The 19,464-nt window shown below is 44.6% G+C and overlaps 1 protein-coding gene across 10 annotated transcripts in view; it reads left to right on the forward strand.

Annotated features, from left to right (window-relative positions):
- LOC120829809 (seizure protein 6 homolog) overlaps positions 1–19,464 on the forward strand; it is a 91,153-nt gene that overhangs the window by 65,488 nt on the left and 6,201 nt on the right. For 9 of the 10 annotated variants that reach the window (XM_078098843.1, XM_078098846.1, XM_078098861.1 and 6 more), the window contains one exon: positions 7,098–7,289. The exons of the other annotated variant lie outside the window; for it this stretch is intronic. In XM_078098843.1, coding sequence (XP_077954969.1) covers positions 7,098–7,289 — 192 coding nt within the window. The remainder of the gene's footprint in view (positions 1–7,097; positions 7,290–19,464) is intronic. 10 annotated transcript variants of the gene reach the window in all.

Here is a 19,464-nt window from a genome sequence, read left to right on the forward strand (position 1 = left end):
GCGGGATGGCCTCAGGATATCGGGTTGCATATTCCAGGATGACCAAAATATACTGATGCCCCCTGGCACTTTTTGGTAAGGGCCCCACTATGTCCAGTCCAATCCTCTCAAAAGGAGTTTCGATAATTGGTAAGGGGATGAGCGGATTTCTATATGTGGGCTTCGGCGCCACCTGCTGACATTCTGGGCAACTACGACAGAAATTCTCTATCTCGTTGTGTACTCCGGGCCAAAAGAAGCGTTGCAGGATTCTCTCCTTGGTTTTCTCGACCCCCAGGTGAGCCCCTAGTGGGTGCGTGGGGGCTAGGTGAAGTACGGTGGCTTGGTAGGACTGTGGTACGAGGAGCTGTTCATGCACTTCATAATTTTTCTTTACTGCCTGATAGACTAACCCCCGGCTTATTGCAAAATGTGGATAAGTAGGGTTTGTCTGATCCCCTAGCACACTCCCTCTAACACCTGCACATTTCTCAGGGCATTTGTAACTGGGCTGTACCGTACTGGCCTGTGAGAGGGGGCAGTCCGTCGATGCCTGGGACGTCTTCCTCGTTCGAGATCGGAGCACTTTCCTGGGCCAAGGAATCAACCATAGTATGGTATGGTCCCCCGGGTAGTGGTCATCGTGAGTTCAACGATGGGGTAGTCCCCGGTGTCTCCATGGACACAGGAAAGAGGAAGGACTTGACCTGGAGCTCAACGCTCTAAAGACAGTGGAGATGATTGTGGATTTCCGGAGGAACAGACCTGAAGAAATTCAACCTGCCAAAGACGATGATGGTCCAATTCTACACGGCCATCATCGAGTCCATCCTCTGCTCCTCCATCACCGTCTGGTACGCTGCAACCACAGCCAAGAACAAGGGCTGCAGCGTGTCATCCGCTCTGCAGAGAGGGTGATGCTGCAATCTGCCGTTCCTGTGGGACTTGTTTGCTTCCAGATCTCTGAAGCGAGCTAAAAAGAGCGTAGCCCACCCCTCTCACCCCGGACAAAACCTGTTTGTGCCCCTTCCATCAGGCAGGAGGCTGAGGTCCATCAAGACTAAGACCTCCCGCCACACGAACAGTTTCTTCCCGTCGGCAGTCGGGCTCATCAACAGAGCCCGGTCCCCCACTGACTGACTCTGACATTCCACCGGTCACTCTCCTTCATACTGTACATGTCACTTTAACTGTCATTTTTCACTCGTCACTTTGTCGTCACTCGTCACTTGTTCGATAGTGCACTTTATTTTTAAATATTTGTAAAAAAATTTAATATTTTAAATTTTTAACTTTATTCTCTTATTTTATACACCTTATTCTACTAACCCATAGCATTAGCATTTCATTTTATTTTATTACTTGCGCACTGCTGTCTTGTCTATTGTTCAGGATCAGGAATCAGGAAACATTTATTGCCAAAATATGTCATAAACATACAAGGAATTTGTCTTGGAGGTTGGTGCGTGACAGTAGACACAAAACAGACAATAGACAACAAGACAGGGTGTTGGCCATGAATTATACATGGAGAAGTAGCCATCACACAATGGTCTTTGAAGGACAACAACAAAGAAAAAGAGGAACCTGGTAAATGGTCAAAAGAAATGTGATGACACCAGAGGATGCACTTGTTGCAGATTTCCAGAACAGACTGTTCAGATTCAGGCGGCACATCTATTATATATTCGATGGCAGTACGGGGCCTACAGACAGCTGAAACAGAACTAACAGAACTACTTTTGTAAGTACGCACAAGAAATTCAATTGGTCCATTTTGGAGGGTCACACCAGCAACCAACCCTACATACTGGAGTGCTATCCACTGCTGTTGAACCGTCTCCGGTGACTTTCTGCTCAATCTCATCCTCCAGAAGGCACGACCCTCCAGCTATCAGGGCCCACCTCGTTCCTGTATTAGACATGGTGAGGGAGAGATACCCTCTGATAGATCGCCTTCATGTCTTCAGCGACGGACCAGCGACACAGTACAAACAGAAGGGCAACTTTTACCTTCTGTCCAAAGAGCCTTTCAAAAAGGGCTTCAAAGACATCAGCCGGAACTTCTTTGAAACCAGCCTCGGAAAGGGGGCTCCAGATGGTATCGGGGGTTCCCTCAAAAGATCAGCTGACAAAATTGTGCGACATGGAGGTGATATCCACAATGCTGAGGCCATGTTTTACCAGTTGAAAGACTTAGGCACTTCAGTGGAACTTTTTCTTGTGGGAGAGGAAGATGTTGAGAAGAAAGTGCAGGAAATAATGGCTGCACAATGGAAATCCACCAGCTTCTCCATAGGGACAATTAAATACTGTGACATAACTTGCCTATGCCAGGTAGACAAAGGTATACTGGATTGTTCCTGCTATGGTCTGAAGGAGGTGAGCCTGGTAGAAGAGGCAAGGCCATGTGTGAACAAAGAACCATCCCGGCTTGAGGTCATCACAAAAGAAAACATTGGGCACTGGTGCGTTGTACAAAATGATGCTGAACCCTACCCAGGAATCATTTTGGAGGTTGAAGATTATGTGAGTGAAATGCATGCATAAAAATGGGACCAACCAGTTCTACTGGCCAAGTCCACGAGATGACATTAATTGGTACACAGGTGACCAGATTGTATGCCTCATGAGAGCCGCAACCTTTAAATAAAAGGTCTGTCCAGCTGGAGAATACAGTGTAGGATTTCTTGGAAGGATTTGCTGAATAGTCTGCCGTTGCAGAAAATATATCTGACTGTTAATGATAAATGGTTGTTAATATAAGTTACATTTAAAATGTCTTATGTTCATGTGAAATGTAAAGGCATTGCCTTGACTATGTATTGTTAAGATGTCCACCATGTTACTCCTCTGTCCACCCTGTTACCGGTGTGTTTTTTCATGATGATTAAATGAAATCAACAAATATGTGGTCACTTGCAGGTAATGAATTTGCAAAATGATCTAAACTAAAATTACAGGTAAAATTACATTGGAATTCCCTATAATCCTGAAAGAAATGTGGGTAAATTACATAGAGCGTCAAATTAGAGAACAATGGTTTCTAAAGGTTTTTTTGTAAATACTGTTCAATGTTTATTTTAAGAATAGTGGGGGACATTTTTACTCAGTTAAGCTTTTCTGATGTCTGTATTTTCAGCAATATTTTTAGTCATTTTTAGATTTTCTCATTTTATTTTTCAGCTTCTCTCATTTCTGTATTTTCAGCAATTTTTAAAAATTCATTTCAGCTTTTAGTGTTCAGCATTCCAACGCATTTTCTAGGGAACCTTAGCTGGCCCAGATCTGGCGCAAATACTGATATCAGATTATAATTTTGCTACTGGCCCAGACCTTGGCTATGTACTGCATGATGGGTTGTCTTGTTGCCATGGTGACCTAAACACCAACCCACTTTTATTCCACAGGGTATTTTTGCATTTTTTTCATCATGTGTCTTTCAAGGTGAAACGTGATACTTGGTTTTTCTGTCAATTAATAATACAATTTAGCTGAGCTGCAGTTTTTAAATGCTAACATATTGTGTTTTAAATATAAAAATCATGTTTTACCTTTCCACAAAGGCAGACTAAAGCCTAGTTTATGCTTCTGCGTTTTCAGAGCGACGCAAGACCCCCTTGCGTGTCCTTGGCACGCCTTTTCACACCTCCTTGCGTCTGTCGAGCCATTTTTCTAGGCTTTCGACGCAAGCGACGTAAGCCTCCCGCAGCGCACAAGGCTGTGATTGGACCGCTAACTACATCCTTTATAGAGTCTCACAATTCCGTTTTCATAGCATGATACCGCCATTATTAAAACGAAGAATGTTTACCAGAGAACGGATCAGATTTAAGAACTTTTGTCGGAAGAAATGCGGAAATATGACCGCTTATACAAGCCGTCATTGGCGGGTTGTATAAGCGGGTTGGAAAATACGGGACAAATGTGTCCGCGATGAAAAGCAGCAGTGGCGATGCACGGGGCAATAAAGTCTATGATAAATAAATAAACAAATAAATAAATAGAAGTGACTCTCTAGGTCATCTTGAATTGAAACAAGTGCGTTGACGCAACAACGCAGACGCAGAAGCATGCGCCGGCCTTAAGAAAAAAACAAAACCCATTGAGGTACAGAAGATACTGTCAAACAAATTACACCTGATAGCTACACAACTATATTGATGTAAATGTGTATTTCTGTTAGAAGTCAAAAACCAAAACAAATATAAAAGTTTAATTCAAATGCAGCCTTTGTAAAACTATATTTTACACCCAAATTAGTAATATTTTGATTTTAGGAAATGGCTGCAATGAAACATTTAGTGAAACATTTAAAGGGGTCTGAATACTTTCCGTACCCAGTGTATGTGCCTCTTGTCAGAAAAAATACTCATTCACTCAGTTTCGATCAAGTCAGATTCCTGAAGTTGGCTTTCAAGATTTTGGGGGCCTTGCTGGTCCCTTACTGGTAGAAGACCCTCATCCATTTCAAATTGAGAGACATGTTTTCTGGCATGTAGAATTTCTAGGATGTGCGTTTGCTGCTTGCTCTCCTGCTTGGTGAGAATATCCCGCATTAATGCTGAAAAAGAAATATGTAAAATATGACAAACAAAAGAATTAAAAGTTGATGACTTGTTAGGTGATGAATTAGAGAATTTGGCTCCCATTAATGAAACAGAATGAAGCCATTTGATATAAAGGAGAGTGCAACTTAGATTTAGGGATTTAGGTTGTATGTTTTATGTCCATTCAAAAGTGCATATTTGACAATGTATATGCTTTACACAAATGTGTGTGTAAATTAGGGTTGCCACCTTTTAGTATAGAAAAATAAGGGCCATACGACCAACGGCGGGGGCAGCGCGGATGTTACGGGACAGGAAGGCGGCTCGGGAGCTGCCTCCGCCATTCTTTCAAATCGACACTCCGCCAATAGTCCCGCCCTCCTCTGACTCTGGTTTATTTCAGGTTCACGGCCAATAAAACCAATGATGGCAGCGAGTGTTACCCAATTAGGTGCTGAATAGGATGCTGCATTGGGACATTGGGACAAAATACAACAAAATGTATAATGTCATGAAGCTGTCTCTTCCTTTCCCTTCCTCCCAAACAAATGGGGTTTTTTTAAACCGCAACGTTCCACCACTACTAAATGCATTCAGGATAAACCCCAAAACAATATATAAATAAATGAATGCTCTAGCACTTACAGTTGGTAGTTTCCTCGTGAATCCAGGACAGGCACAGGCACTGGCTGAGGCCATGGATGATCAGGATCTTAGATTTGGGTAGAAAAAAATCACGCCTTTTAGTCAAACATAAACACTTCATGTGGTTTCAAATTTGAGTTAAGGACAGTTTAGCATCTACTGCCTTCCATTTGCATATATACAGTACAGACAGATTGGAGTTAATCAAAACATCTGACTCTAAGCAAGAAAGTAAATAAGCATTAGATTCTGTCTTTTTACTTCTAGATCCTAATCAATAGTTTACCACCTGTATAGATTATGCTCACAAATCTATACTTCTCATACTGTAAAAAACAACGTGTAGTTTTAATCTCTGATTGGTATCTTTTTTATTTCCTCTTGGGTATTTCTAACTGATTGTTTCTTATATAATGTGTGGTCATAGCTGCAATACCTTCCTTTTACAACTTGTGCATTTTAATATGATTTAGATAAGAATGAAGTGCTCACAATCATAACTGCTGGATTTACATTTTTTTAAGTGGTGGTGGGTTGATCATTGTGTTTCAAAGGGCTTGAAATCCCAATGGTTTGCGACTCATACTGTACTTACGTGTATGTTTGGGCAGTCTAGGCCACACTCTCAAACTTTCTGCGGAATTTTCTAGTTTCTAGGGGGGGCGCAGCAGTGCCCGCTTGAAAATGACGCCTCTCCACCGTAGGCCTGATCATCGGCTATGATTTTTCGGGCCCAATTGTGATCAAAGTGGGTACTATGTGGCCCCTTACCTAAAATGAGTTTAGCCATGAGTGAATGAGTTGTGGTTTGAATGAATGCCTCTTTTTTAGCTCGAACTAGTATAATAGTGTATAATAGTGCAGTGTAGTTATACAGAAAATAGTCCTATCTTTGTTTTAAAGACAAAGTGGTCCTTGATTTATGTAGAATTTTATTTTATTGACTTCCTCTGTCTTCTTTTCGTCTGATACTTGCTTGATTGATTGTCATGTAAATACAGACAATATATCTTTGTTTTTTTATTACTTGAATTCATGACATTTCATTATGGCCTTGTTTATAACATGCCCCTTGAGCAAAATGATCACTCGTGGTCAATGATACTTACACGCATAAGCTACCACCAAGACCCACTGTGAACTGACCACCTGATGCGTCCTGCTAAGCGCATAATGGGAAGATACATCACCAAAGTGGCAGCTCTTCGCACAGTTTGTGCAAATGCTTATGAAGGTAAAGGTTAAAAATTAAAAACAACCGAGGCTCTGTAGTCTGAACCACGATAGTAAGCTCTTAATTTCTTCAGCATTGTTAACAACATTTTACAGCTACACGGTTTCTGTCCCCATCTTTTAGTCAAACGCCATTGACTAAACACTGCATAACTCCTTATAAAAGTGAACTTAAATGTACTCAGAGCAATTTCCGAAGGGGCAATTCAACAGAATAGTTTACAGGAGCTTTGTCCATGATGTGAGACAATGTCAAAATTCCCAGAGATATTGGGTCAAACATCTTCTGCCATTTGTATTTCTTCTTTTAATGTTTACACAAGGTGCATTGCTGTTTTCCCGCCACTAAAAATATCAATGCAGTAGAACTTTGCACACGGAAAGAATGTACATGTTTATGTTAATCTTTACTAGAGACGCATGTGGAAACACATGATCACGCCCTTGTGTCTTGTTATAATGTCTTATCGGTTGATTGTGTCTTATAAACCTTCCAAGTCTCAACTTGTCAACTCATCAATCATACATTTTTACCTCGCTAAGTACTGTATTGGTAAACATGAGTGTGAAGTGTAAAGTTTGCTGATGTTGCGTGAAAGTCTGACAGTCTTTCTGTCGAGAGGCGGCATAGAAGGTAAATGTTGGTTGATAATAACCAACCAAACCCTTTTTCCCTGTCTGTCCACTCAGTGTTGTCTTGCGCTGACCCTGGAAAGGTAGAGCACAGCAGGCGGGTGCTGTCAGGTCCCCATTTCACCGTGAAGTCAACCATCCAGTACATCTGTAACAAAGGATTCACTCTGTCCGGAAACAGTCTGCTCACCTGCTTCAACAGAGGGTCCATGGGCCCCAAGTGGAGCCAGAAGCTGCCGAGATGCCTGCGTACGTAAGAGTTTGTGTTTCTCATGGCCTACATGTTGACACCAGAAACTGAAAGGCACTGTGGCACCTTATTTACATTCAAACCATACATGTTCATTATTAACAAAGTGCACTTTGTTTACTTTACAGAGTAATTATTCATTTTGACTTGCTATAAAACTATATTTAATTGTCATAATTATTGTTATTATTACTGTAATTGTCTAGAATTAGGGCCCGAGGAAATATTCTTATTCTTATTATTTCCCCGTGTCACAACGGGTGAGTGGAAGCAGGACTCAAGTGCAGAGTTAACAAAAAAACTACTTTATTAATCAAGGGATCGAAATCAAAATGCCTAGAACAAAACGCAGACAAGGACCAGGAACTCTTCAGGAAAGACATTAAATGACGCAACAAGGGAGACACATGGCTTAAATACACTGGGAAGGTGCAGGTGATTGGACACAGGTGGAACCAATCAGGGACACGAGAGACAATCACGGGTTGACAGGCCAGGAAGTGAAACTAAACCAGGGACACAAGAGGCAGGCAACTACAAAATAAAACACCATGACACTCCTCTTTAAACGCACTTTTGAGGCCTTTATCATATTTCACAGATTGACTTAAAATTTTACATACAGGTGCTTTTGGATATGCTCTACAAAAAAGCGAACTCCTCTCAGACGCTGGGTCCGATTCTTACTAAGTTCTTTCTAAGCTTTCAGGGAATCACTATTGGCTCAACGCCATCTGAATTTATTAAAAGCTTGTTGATATCTCATTATTATGGACCAATTAAGTTTGTAAGGGGTGTGGCCTAATGGTTAAAGACCTATAATTTCAAAAGTAATTGGCCTGGCCTCACCAAATCTATAGGGTATGTTCACATTGAGTCCTTGAGCATACCCTAATTTTCGCCAAAATATTTGAATATTAGGGGGCAAGTATTCCCATGCAGTGATTTTCACAATTATAGAGCTGCCAATTAGCATAGGGAAATACAAAGGTCATACACTTTAATGAGAAATGGGGAAAACTCTTAAAGTTAAGTCAGTGTCCTAGGTGATACCATTAAAGAGCTGATGTGAGGACGGCAGAGTCGGGGTATAAGTTTCTTTCATAATGAAGATGGTTTACGAGAGAGGGTAAGGTCCGGTGGAGGTGACGAGGGAGTTCAGGAGGGTAATGTGAGTGGCGGTGGCTGGTCTGTCATGCGGGAGTCCTAGGCAGAGGAGGAAGAGGTTAGAGAGTACCAGCAGAGTAGGATTGAACATTACATTACATTACATTACATTACAGGTCATTTAGCTGACGCATTTATCCAAAGCTACTTACATTGCATTTTTAAACCAAGGCTTTTACATTTTGCCCGGGGAGCAATTAGGGGTTAGTTGTCTTGCTCGGGGACACTTCGACATGGGACATGGAGAAGTCGGGGCTTGAACCACCAACCATGCGGTAGAAAGGTATGTACTTCACAAGTTGATGCATCTCCGTTTAGCAAAAGTTGTGTGATTAGTCCCATTCTTGACTGAATGGGTCCTACATATGTCAACGTCAATGTCAATTTTATTCATACAACACTTTTAAAGGCCAGTGGCCAGCCAAAGTGCTTTACAGGATAAAAACAATCAGCATCAATAAAACAATACAAGCAAACGTAAAACAAACAAACAAGCAAAAATAAACAGTAAAACAATAAAAGGCAAACACATAAAAGATCGATGCAGGTGACTTAACTTAGCCAAAGGCCAATGTGAACAAGTGAGTCTTAAGGCGAGTTTTAAAAGTGGAAAGGCTCGTCGCAGACTGCACAGAAAACGGCAAAGCGTTCCACAGCCTGGGAGCCGCTACTGCGAAGGCTCGATCTCCTTTTGTTTTAAGGAACGACCGAGGAACGTTCAGAACCAGCTGGTCAGCTGACCTCAGGGCTCTGGAGGGTTGATGCACATTAATAAAGCTGGATAAATACTCTGGGACCAGTCCATGCAGAGACTTAAAAACAAATAAAAGATTCTTAAAATCAATTCTGAACCTAACCGGAAGCCAGTGGAGAGAGAAAAGCACTGGCGTTATGTGCCCATGCTTCTTCGTCCCGGTCAGGAGACGGGCTGCTGCATTCTGCACAAGCTGTAGACGGTTGAGTTCAGACTGGCCAATACCGACATACAGGGAGTTGCAATAGTCCAAGCGCGAAGATATAAAAGCATGCATGACTTTTTCGAGGTCAGCCCTGTTTAGATAGGGTTTGACTTTGGCTAGAAGCCGAAGCTGGAAGAAGCTAGCCTTAACCACAGAGCTAACCTGCTTGTCCAATTTAAACGCCCCATCAATTCTGGCCTGGGAAGCTATGTAAGGTGCTAGTGGGCCAAGGGACCTGGCAAGGACCTGGACCAAGTCAGGGTGACCAAATAGCACAATCTCTGTTTTGTTTTCATTTAGTTTTAAGAAGTTTAGGTCCATCCATGTTTTAATGTCCGTCATACAATTAAACACAGCATGAAGGGATTCCTTGGAGGGGGCCTTTAGTGGCAAGTACAGCTGCACATCATCAGCAAAGCAATGGAAAGGGATTCCATGCTTCGTAAATATTGATCCCAGGGGGAGCATATACAAGGAGAACAGTAGAGGGCCTAGAACTGACCCATGGGGGACTCCGCAGGTCAGAGGAGCCACTGAGGAGAAAAACTTCCCCAATTGTACACAGAAGGATCTATCTGTAAGGTAGGATTTAAACCACTCTAATTAGAGGCAGAACCTCTAATGCCCACACGAGGCGGGACAAGAGGATAGTGTGATCCACTGTGTCGAATGCTGCTGTGATGTCTAATAGCATTAAAAAGGCGCAGTTACCAGAATCAAGATTTAAAAGAAGATCATTAAAAACTTAAAAGAGCTGTTTCGGTGCTGTGAAGAGGCTTAAAACCAGACTGAAACTGTTCACCAATGTTTGCACGACCTAGGAATTCTTGCAATTGGTTAAAAACAGCTTTCTCCAAGACTTTGGAGATAAACGAAAGTTTGGAGACATGTCCTGAATATATGGTATGGCCAGAAATTAGAAAGAACCAAAGGATCCAAACTTTTCCTTTTTAAAAGAGGCTGCACTGTGGCATGTTCGAAGGAGGCTGGGACGCGTCCAGAGCTATGACACAGGTTTATAAGAAACAAAATAAAAGGCCCAACTGAGCTGAAGACCTGCTTAGGCAAGTGGGATGGAATGCTGTCCGATGGGCAGTTAGCAGGGCGTAGGTGATTAACTATTTCAGTAAGTGCAGAAAGTGAGACAGGCTCAAACTGGTGAAAAACAGCTGAGCTTGCTGTAGGATTAGCGGGGTCCTGCACATGCTGGGGGGGTGAGGATCTAAGGGCAGAGATTTTAGTGACAAAGAATTGCAAAAAGTCCTCACACAGAGAAGCAGACAGAGACAGCATCACAAGGGTTCACTAGTGAGTCAAATACATTAAAAAGAACCTGAGGTTTGTGAGCGTTTTTGGAGTCAAGTGAGGAAAAATATTCAGCTTTAGCAGCTTTAACAGCCTGTTGATAATTAAAAAGGCGATCACGTAGGAGATCCCGAGAAATCTGGAGATTGTCTTTTTTCCACTTCCTCTCCGCCTGTCTGCATGCGCGAGTGCACGAGTCTCACTCGTGACTCATTCAGCCAAGGCTCAGTCTGTGGCTTAACGCGCATTAAACTCATAGGTGCAATGGAGTCCAGGATCTTAGTGCAGAGAGAATCAAACAACTTCATACAAACATCCACATTGAAGTCGCCAAAGTCCTCCAGAGAATAGGAGTTTTTCCAGGCGGCGTTAAAAGCACGGCGACAGCAAGCGGGCGCAGTGTCTGTGGTGGGGGGCGCAGGTAGTGAGAGGGAAAATAAAACAGGTAGATGGTCGGAAAGAGGAATGTGGCATATTTCAGTTATTTGTACATCCAGTCCACATGACAGTACAAGATCCAAAATATGGCCTTTTTCGTGCGTCGGTTCCGAAATAGACTGCGTGAGATTAAGAGAGTCAATTAGATTCAAAAAGTCTTTGACAAGCGGTCTGGTCTCACAGCAGACATGCACGTTAAAATCGCCGACAATTAGAAAGTGATCATACTCGAGAATAATACCCGACACAAAGTTTGCAAAGTCCTGTGTAAAGTCCTTGTTAAATTTCGGTGGGCGATAGATCACAGCACAGAGAACAGTCACGGGGATTTTAACCTCAAAAAGTTGGAGCTGAAAGCTGGAGCCATTGACAGCTAGATGCTGCTGGACATGAAAGGTGGATTTAAATACGGATGCCAGTCCTCCTCCTTTGCCGGTGGTGCGAGGGGAGCTGAGGAAACTACATCCTGGAGGGAGGAGCTCTGAAAAAGGAGCAAGATTACCTTCGCGGAGCCAGCTTTCAGTTAAGAACATAAAATCCAAAAGTCATTCAGTAAAAAATATTATAGTGACTACTGGATATTTAAACACAGCAAGGCCAGTAGCTTAGTCCTAAGGTATTTTGTTTACAAAGCCACAGACTCCCACACCCACCATTTTTTTGGGGACTTTTTTTTTTTCGTCTTTTTGACGGCATGTCCGGCTGATGGCTACCCCCCCGACATGCAAGGGGAGGCGAAGGCCTGTTCATCGCTGCTTGCAGCTTTAATTGGTATTAGAATGGTGGGCAACAGATGACTTCATTAAATATTTATAGACGGTAGTTGGAAAATTTTAGCTGTATTTGTTGACTCTAGTTCAAAGAGTTCCATCTGCCTTTCTCATGCCCAATCATCAGCTGCTGTCCCTCTCTTTTCTGTCAAACCTTCATGCAAAATAATGTAATGTAACGTGAGGTTTGTATAAAGTATCTTTTTTAGTGGAAAGACAAAAACCCTGTGATGTGGGATCAGATGAAGATGGCAGATGAAGTGAAAAGCACTCCTCTTCATCATCATTACCACTTCATATTTTCAATCCACATGCAATTTCAACCATTTTTGAAAGCTTCCTATGGGCAACTTCTTACACTTTCATCTTTTCATTGAGTAGTTTTTAGGAATTAGTTCAGGCCATTATGTTTAAATGATTATCAAATCTTCAGATTAAAAATTACATTTACAGTCAAATATACAAGCTTTATCGAACCCTTCCAGTTGGGGAAGAGAATCATCATGTTTGTCTATTTATTGGTATACCTAACATTGCACCGCCTCAACTTATATTCTGTTCTTTGTAATTCCTGGTAATAATGCGGTCTGTAGGATATTTTACTTCCTTAACCCTTTAAGCAGTAGCCTCTTTAATGGCCTCTGCTCCAAAAGTTTAACACCCATGATAAAAAGTGTAATGACTTGGATGACGATGGAAATACTTTGTCTATTTGTACAACGTATTTTTGTGGGGATAAAGGAGAACCCCTGTGGGTGCTATTATTTGTGATAATCAGTCTATATGTTACTGTTGAAAACAATATATCAATATTACCCACAATGTTTGAATTTTGAGATTTGCCTCAAAAAATGTCATAAACGTGCCCCATAAAGCTTTAAAACACATAATAATATAATAATAATAATTGGTTTTATATAGCGCTTTTCTAAATGTCTCAAAGACGCTTTAACATAGTCGAAGGGGGGGGCGGTGTGAGGCAGCCAGGCAGGAGACACGAGGGGCGACATATACGGGCCGATCGCATACAACTACATAGACTGAAGGGTAGGGGAAGGGAGGGGGCTACGGGTAAGCAGATGAGAAAAGATGTGTTTTGAGGCGGGACTGGAATGTGGTGATGGAGTCAGAATCTCTGAGAATGGGGAGTGAGTTCCAGAGCTTGGGAGCTGCCCTGGAGAATGCTCTGTCCCCAAAGCTGCGGAGTTTGGATGTGGGGGTGAAAAGTAGTCTGGCCGAGGTGGATCTGAGGGACCGATGAGGTTGGTAGGGGGAAAGGAGTTCAGAGAGATAGGGAGGTGCAAGTTGGTGGAGGGCTTTGTAGGTGAGGGTCAAGATTTTGTAGGAGATCCAGTGGGAGACGGGGAGCCAGTGGAGGTCTTTCAGGACTGGGGTGATATGGTGCCATGATTTGGTGTGGGTGAGTAGTCGTGCAGCTGCATTCTGGACCAGTTGTAATTTATTCATGGAGGTGTTGCTGATGCCGTAGAGCAGCGGTTCCCAAACTTTTTTTCCTGCGCACCCCCTTCCATGTCCCAACCGGGTTGGCGCACCCCCAATTCACACTTTAAAAAAAACGTCATATAGACTCATGTTTAAACATGCATGACAATAATAACATCAACACAGGCTGAATTAAACTGCAATGAATTACAAACGATCCACAACATTAAAAAGAATAGGCTCCGAAATAGATAAAATAAATAAAAACGGAAACTTTTCAAGTGCGACAATAAAATTTGCCTTCACACGATCCACAACATAATTAAGTAACAAAGAGCGGTCAAACATAAAATAAATTAAAAGACGATAAAAGAGGATCCATCTGGAACTTTTGAGAGAGAGAGAGAGAGAGAGAGAGAGATTGATTTTTGAAAAACCTTTATTTTACATAAAAAAAAACAATTACAATCATTTCATCTCATTTGCCAGTCTTCTTGCTCAGGATCCTCCTCCGCCGGTCAGACGCCTCACTCAGCCCCATTTCCTCCATCCCTGGTGATCTTGAGGTTGATCTTCCGTAGTCGGAAGACCTCCCGCTGGGTGTAGTCTGCCCCACCCTTTTTCGTGCAGCTGTGTTGAACGGAGCGCGCAAACTTCTCCAAGTCGGAGAAATAGTCCTCCAGCTCCACTCCTCTCTGGTTCTTGGTTGCCAGCAGGAACGATTTCATCCGCCCCACCCCGTGCCTGCTGGTGACCGTCCCACCTGAGGAGACGCTGTCTTCAGAGGCCCACCCTGAAGAGGACCCTGACTCCACACCTCCCACCTTTCCTCTGCGCCCCCCTCTTTTTGCCCGAGAGCCTCCCCTGTTGGCCCTCGTCTTCCTCTTCAGGCGGGGAGCCTTAAAGTCCACCCCCCCCTCTTCCATATATTCCTCGCTGTCCGAGGTTCCACCTCGAACAGCTCCCCCACCACCAAGTGCCCCATCCCCTCTTTCACTCGGTCACACACACCTGCCCGCTGGGCTACATTCAACCTCCCATCCACTCCGACATTCATCCCCTCTGACCCCTCACCCACCTGACCGACCGGCTGGCTCTCGCCCAATCCCACACTCGCCCCCTCATCCACCTGATCGCCCGGCTGGCCCTCACCCAATCCCACACTCACCCCCTCACCCATCCCCACAGTCACCCCCTCATCCACCTGACCGACCGGCTGGCTCTCACCCAATCCCACAGTCTCCCCCTCATCCACCTGGTCGCCCGGCTGGCCCTCACCCAATCCCACACTCACCCCCTCACCCATCCCCACAGTCACCCCCTCACCCACCTGACCGACCGGCTGGCTCTCACCCAATCCGACACTCTCACCCACCTGACCGACAGGCTGACCCTCACCCGTTGCCACACTCACCCCCTCAGCGACCGGGGGTGAGGGGTTGGGCAACCCCTCGCCAGGTGTCCCTCTCCACCGCAACGGAAACACCTCCCATCGTCCGATGTGGCGAACATGGCGTAGTCAAACCCCTCGATCCTCACCTTAATCACCAGGTCGGGCCTGGGGTTTGGTGAGGACCATGTGGAGTTGCCTCCTATGAGACACCACGTGCCTCATTAAAGGCGACTTGCACCCCGATGACAGCTTTTTAAGCGGGGACACCACCTTCTCATGTTTGGCCAGCTCCTCCAGCAGCACTCCGTCAGGGACGAACGGCGGAACGTTCGCCACCGTCACCCTGGCACAAAGCTCTTCAAAGTTTGGCGCAATGGAAGACAGTTTAAGCCTCAATTCCTTCTCAACAGCATCCAGTCTTTGCCGATGTTTAGTTTTAACTGCTGCCAATAGCAGAGAAACCAGCCTCGCAGAGATAAGTTGTGGCGAAGGGCATCAAAACTCTCAAGGCTTGCTTTGCCAAGACTGCGTCTGATGTCAGTGACTCGGTCCAAAAATCCACAAGTGGCTTTCGTTTGAACTGTAACTGCAGTGCTCCATCAGATGACAGCTCGATCAGCTGCTCCTGCTCGTGTAATGACAGCTGTGGGACGGGCAGGGAAACTTCAAATGGATTGCAAATCCAAGCGCCAGATGTGTCCATAGGTGGAAAGTGTTTCCGTAGCTGCTCGGCGAGTTGGTTGAGGTGATCAATTAAGAGAGTTTTTACATGCTCACCCAGGTGCACGTCATTTTCCCCCAAGAACTTGTGAAGCGTAGGGAAACACAGGTGTGTGTTCCCACTCACACAACTTGCCCAGAACCGTAGCTTCTTTATCATGGCCTCAACCCTGTCTTGTGTGTTGAACACAGTTACACTGACTCCCTGCAGACTTAGATTGAGTTCATTCAGAGCTGAGAAGATGTCCGCTAGATAGGCGAGCCTCTTCAGAAAATCTTCGTCATGCATACTTGAGGCCAAATGAAACGGATTCTCCTCAAAAAACTGCTGCAATTCGTGCCGGAGTTCAAAGAGCCTTGTCAGCACTTTGCCGCGGGACATCATATTTTCTTCTTTTTTTTTCCCGTCTGGTGTTCACCCTCATCACTTCTTTTTTGGCATCTCCTACCCTGCTCTTCGGTTTCCTCCCGTGCATCTTCTGACTCCCGCTCATTTTCTGTCTCTATTGCCTCCAAATCCTCTCTCTCTCTTGGTCCCTCTCCTCCTTCGAGACTAATAACTTTATTATAAGACGTGCCACGTGACAGTTTCCCTGATTTCAGCCAGTTAAGCATATTTACACGATCAATGAAACGAGTTGGCGCGCATATTGCCTAGCGGCTGCAGTGCATGAAAGAAGAGCATTCTATCAAAAAATAATATATTATAGTATTTATATTTAAAATAAAAGCGATTACAAAGGAAATGTTTACTTACTTTCATGCTTTTTTATTGTATGGAAAAATCCTTTTATATATGTCAATGAAAAAATCCCACTTAAAAAAACTGACCGCCATTATATTTTTCCTCTCGCGCACCCCCTGGTCGCAGCTCGCGCACCCCTGGGGGTGCACCACACTTTGGGAATCCCTGCCGTAGAGGAGTGAGTTGCAATAGTCAAGACGGGAGGAAATGAAAGCGTGGATGAGTTTCTCTGCTGTAGGGGGTGTGCGAGACGGACGGATTTTTGCGATGTTGCGTAGGTGGAAGAAGGATATTTTGACCAGTTGACGGATGTGTGGCTCAAGGGAGAGGGTGGAGTCGAATATTAGCCAAGGTTGCGTGCCTGGGGGGAGGGGGAAACAGAGATGCCATCGATACTTGAGTGTGAAGTTGTTGGTTTTGGTGAGGGTAGATTTGGAGCCAATGAGGAGGAGTTGTGTTTTGTCGCTGTTGAGTTTGAGAGAGTTCTGTTGCATGCAGGCTTTAATTGCAGAGAGGCAGGCGTTGATGTGGGAGAGCGGTGGGTTGTGAGGGGTGTTGGTGCTGAGGTAGATCTGAGTGTCGTCAGCATAGCAGTGGAAGTCCAGGTTGAAGTGACGAAGGATCTGACCGAGGGGGGATATGTAGATTATGAACAGGAGTGGACCTAGTACAGAGCCTTGGGGGACACCTTGTGTAACTGTGGATGTGGCAGAGGAGTTTTTGTGAAGGGAGATGAAGTGAGATCTGTTCGTGAGGCTGACTGGAGCCAGCTGAGTGCAGTACCTTCGATACCGATGGCTTGGAGTCTGGTGAACAGGATAGTGTGACTCACGGTGTCGAAGGCTGCACTTAGGTCCAGGAGGATGAGGATGTTGAGGGCTCCGGTGTCGGCAGAGATGAGGAGGTTATTGAGAACTTGGAGGAGTGCAGTTTCTGTGCTGTGTAGGGAGCGAAAGCCAGATTGAAGGGGTTCAAACAGTTTATTGGAATGTAGGTGGGATTGAAGCTGGGTGGAGACAAGGCGTTCAAGGGTTTTGGAGAGGAAGGGGAGGTTGGAAATAGGGCGGTAGTGATTAAGACAGGAGGGGTCTAGGCCAGGTTTCTTGAGTATAGGGGTGACAGCAGCTTTTTTGAAGGCTGAGGGGACAAGTCCATGGGACAGTGAGGAGTTAAAGAGGTCGGTGAGGTAGGGGCATAGCACAGGGAGGCAGGACTTCAGCAGGGTGGTGGGGAGGGGGTCCAGGGAGCAGGTGGTGGGCTTGGATGTGCTGATGAGTTTGGCAATGGTTGCAGAGTCAACAGGGTCGAACCGGTAGAGGCGGTGTAGGGGAGGAGGGGACAAGGGGTCCAGCAGGATGGAGAAGAAGGGGCTTGGTGTGGTTGCTGTTGGGTCAGACACAGGGAGCAGTGAATTATTGATCGTGGTGATTTTGTCGCTGAAGAACTGAAGAAATTAGTTACATAGATCAGGCGAGGGGTCAGTGAGGGTATTGGCTCGAGGCTTGAGGAGCGTGTTGACAGTGGAGAAGAGTGTTCGGGGGTTGCGGGTGGGGTCGTTGATGATGTTGGAGAAGTAGTGAGATTTGGCAGCAGTGATGGCGTCTTTGTAGATGATGAGGTGAGATTTGTAGGCTTCAAGGTGAACGGTGAGTGAAGATTTTCTCCAGAGGCGTTGGAGAAGTTGGCGGCTGGTCTGTTTTGAGTTTTCTGAGGTGGGATTTGAACCAGGCGGAGGAGGTGTTGAATGAGACTGTTTTGGTTCTCAGGGGGGCCAGTGAGTTGAGGGAGGCAGACAGGGTGGCGTTGAGGTGGTTGGTGAGATCATCGGGCGAGGTGGGGGGTGGGTCCAGGTAGAGGGTAGCAGATAGCAGGTCAGAGAGATGGAGGGGATCAATGGATTTGATGTCGCGGAATGAGATGACTCTGGGGAGTTTCAGACGGGGTGATGGGGAAGGCATTGTGAAATGGATGAGTTTGTGATCAGATAGGGCAAAGGGGGAAGATTGAATGTTCAGAACCGGGACGATGGCAGAGCAGACGAGATCCAGAATATGACCTGAGAACTGGTGTGATGTGATCCACTTTCCTTTAAACATAATTATTTCAACGTACAGTAAGAAACTTCTACTGAGCAAACCTTATTTAGGTTATAGTATTTGCCAGTTTTATGTCTAGAAGTACAATATTTCGACCTGCAAATGAGTTAAGTCAATCTTAGTTTGTTGAGTCAACAACAGACTGTTTGAAAGGTCTCACTCTGCTTGTTAGATCTTCTAAAAGCACCTGGAACCCCAGACGGTAGATGCTGTGACGCTCATATTTTGTACGTGTTTTTAAAGGAGAACCGTTGTAAATAGAGTTTAGAAGGAATGTTGGAGGGTACACATACAGTCAATTAAGTAGTACCTAGGAGTAGGGGGGGGAATCTCTTGGCACCTCGCGATTCGATTCTAAACAGATTATCGATCCTAAATCGATCAGAAAATCAACAGATGAATTACCTTCTCTTTTTTTTATAAGAGAAAAAAAAACTTTGTCACAAATAAGACTTTCTATCAACAATGCAATAACCAATGCAGCTTCCACTATGAAAAAAATATTAAACAGAATAATTTTTCTTTTAAAAAGCTGCTCTTAGTAAATAAAAAAGTGATGCTACTTTATGGCGCTTGCATTTCGAGACATTTCAACATTACATTCAAAAGTAAACAGAAATAATAGTGGAAATTGAAATCATGGCAGTGTACCATGAAAGTGCAACATAGTAAAGGGCTTAATTTCCAGGTAATAACTGGTGGATGCTCACGGAATATGCAAGTTATTGTGTAAGAACAGGAGCTGGTCGACATGGCCTGGTGTTTCCGTGAGCATCCAGATAAATGATGCTTATACACCGGCCAGCATGCTCCCATTATACGTCCGTTAAAAACATTCAACCGCTGGCCGGAATGTAGCCGAGCTAGCTAGCTACATGGACTCGGCTAACATCAGTGGCAAGCTAGCTAGCGCTTCCTAGAAATAGCCGTAGCCCAATAACAAAGAAAATCGTTTAACCATTGAGCCTAGTTTATGCTTCTGCGTTTTCAGAGAGACTCAAGGACACGCAGACGCAAGAGCCCCTTGTGTGTCCCTTGTGTGCCTTTTCACACCTCCTTGCGTCCTTGCGTGTGTCGACCCATTTTTCTAGGCTTGCGTCGCTCCCACAGCGCACCAGGCTGCGATTGGTCTGCTAAC

Source organism: Gasterosteus aculeatus, chromosome 1 (assembly GCF_964276395.1).
Source record: "Gasterosteus aculeatus chromosome 1, fGasAcu3.hap1.1, whole genome shotgun sequence".
Taxonomy (NCBI): Eukaryota; Metazoa; Chordata; class Actinopteri; order Perciformes; family Gasterosteidae; genus Gasterosteus; species Gasterosteus aculeatus.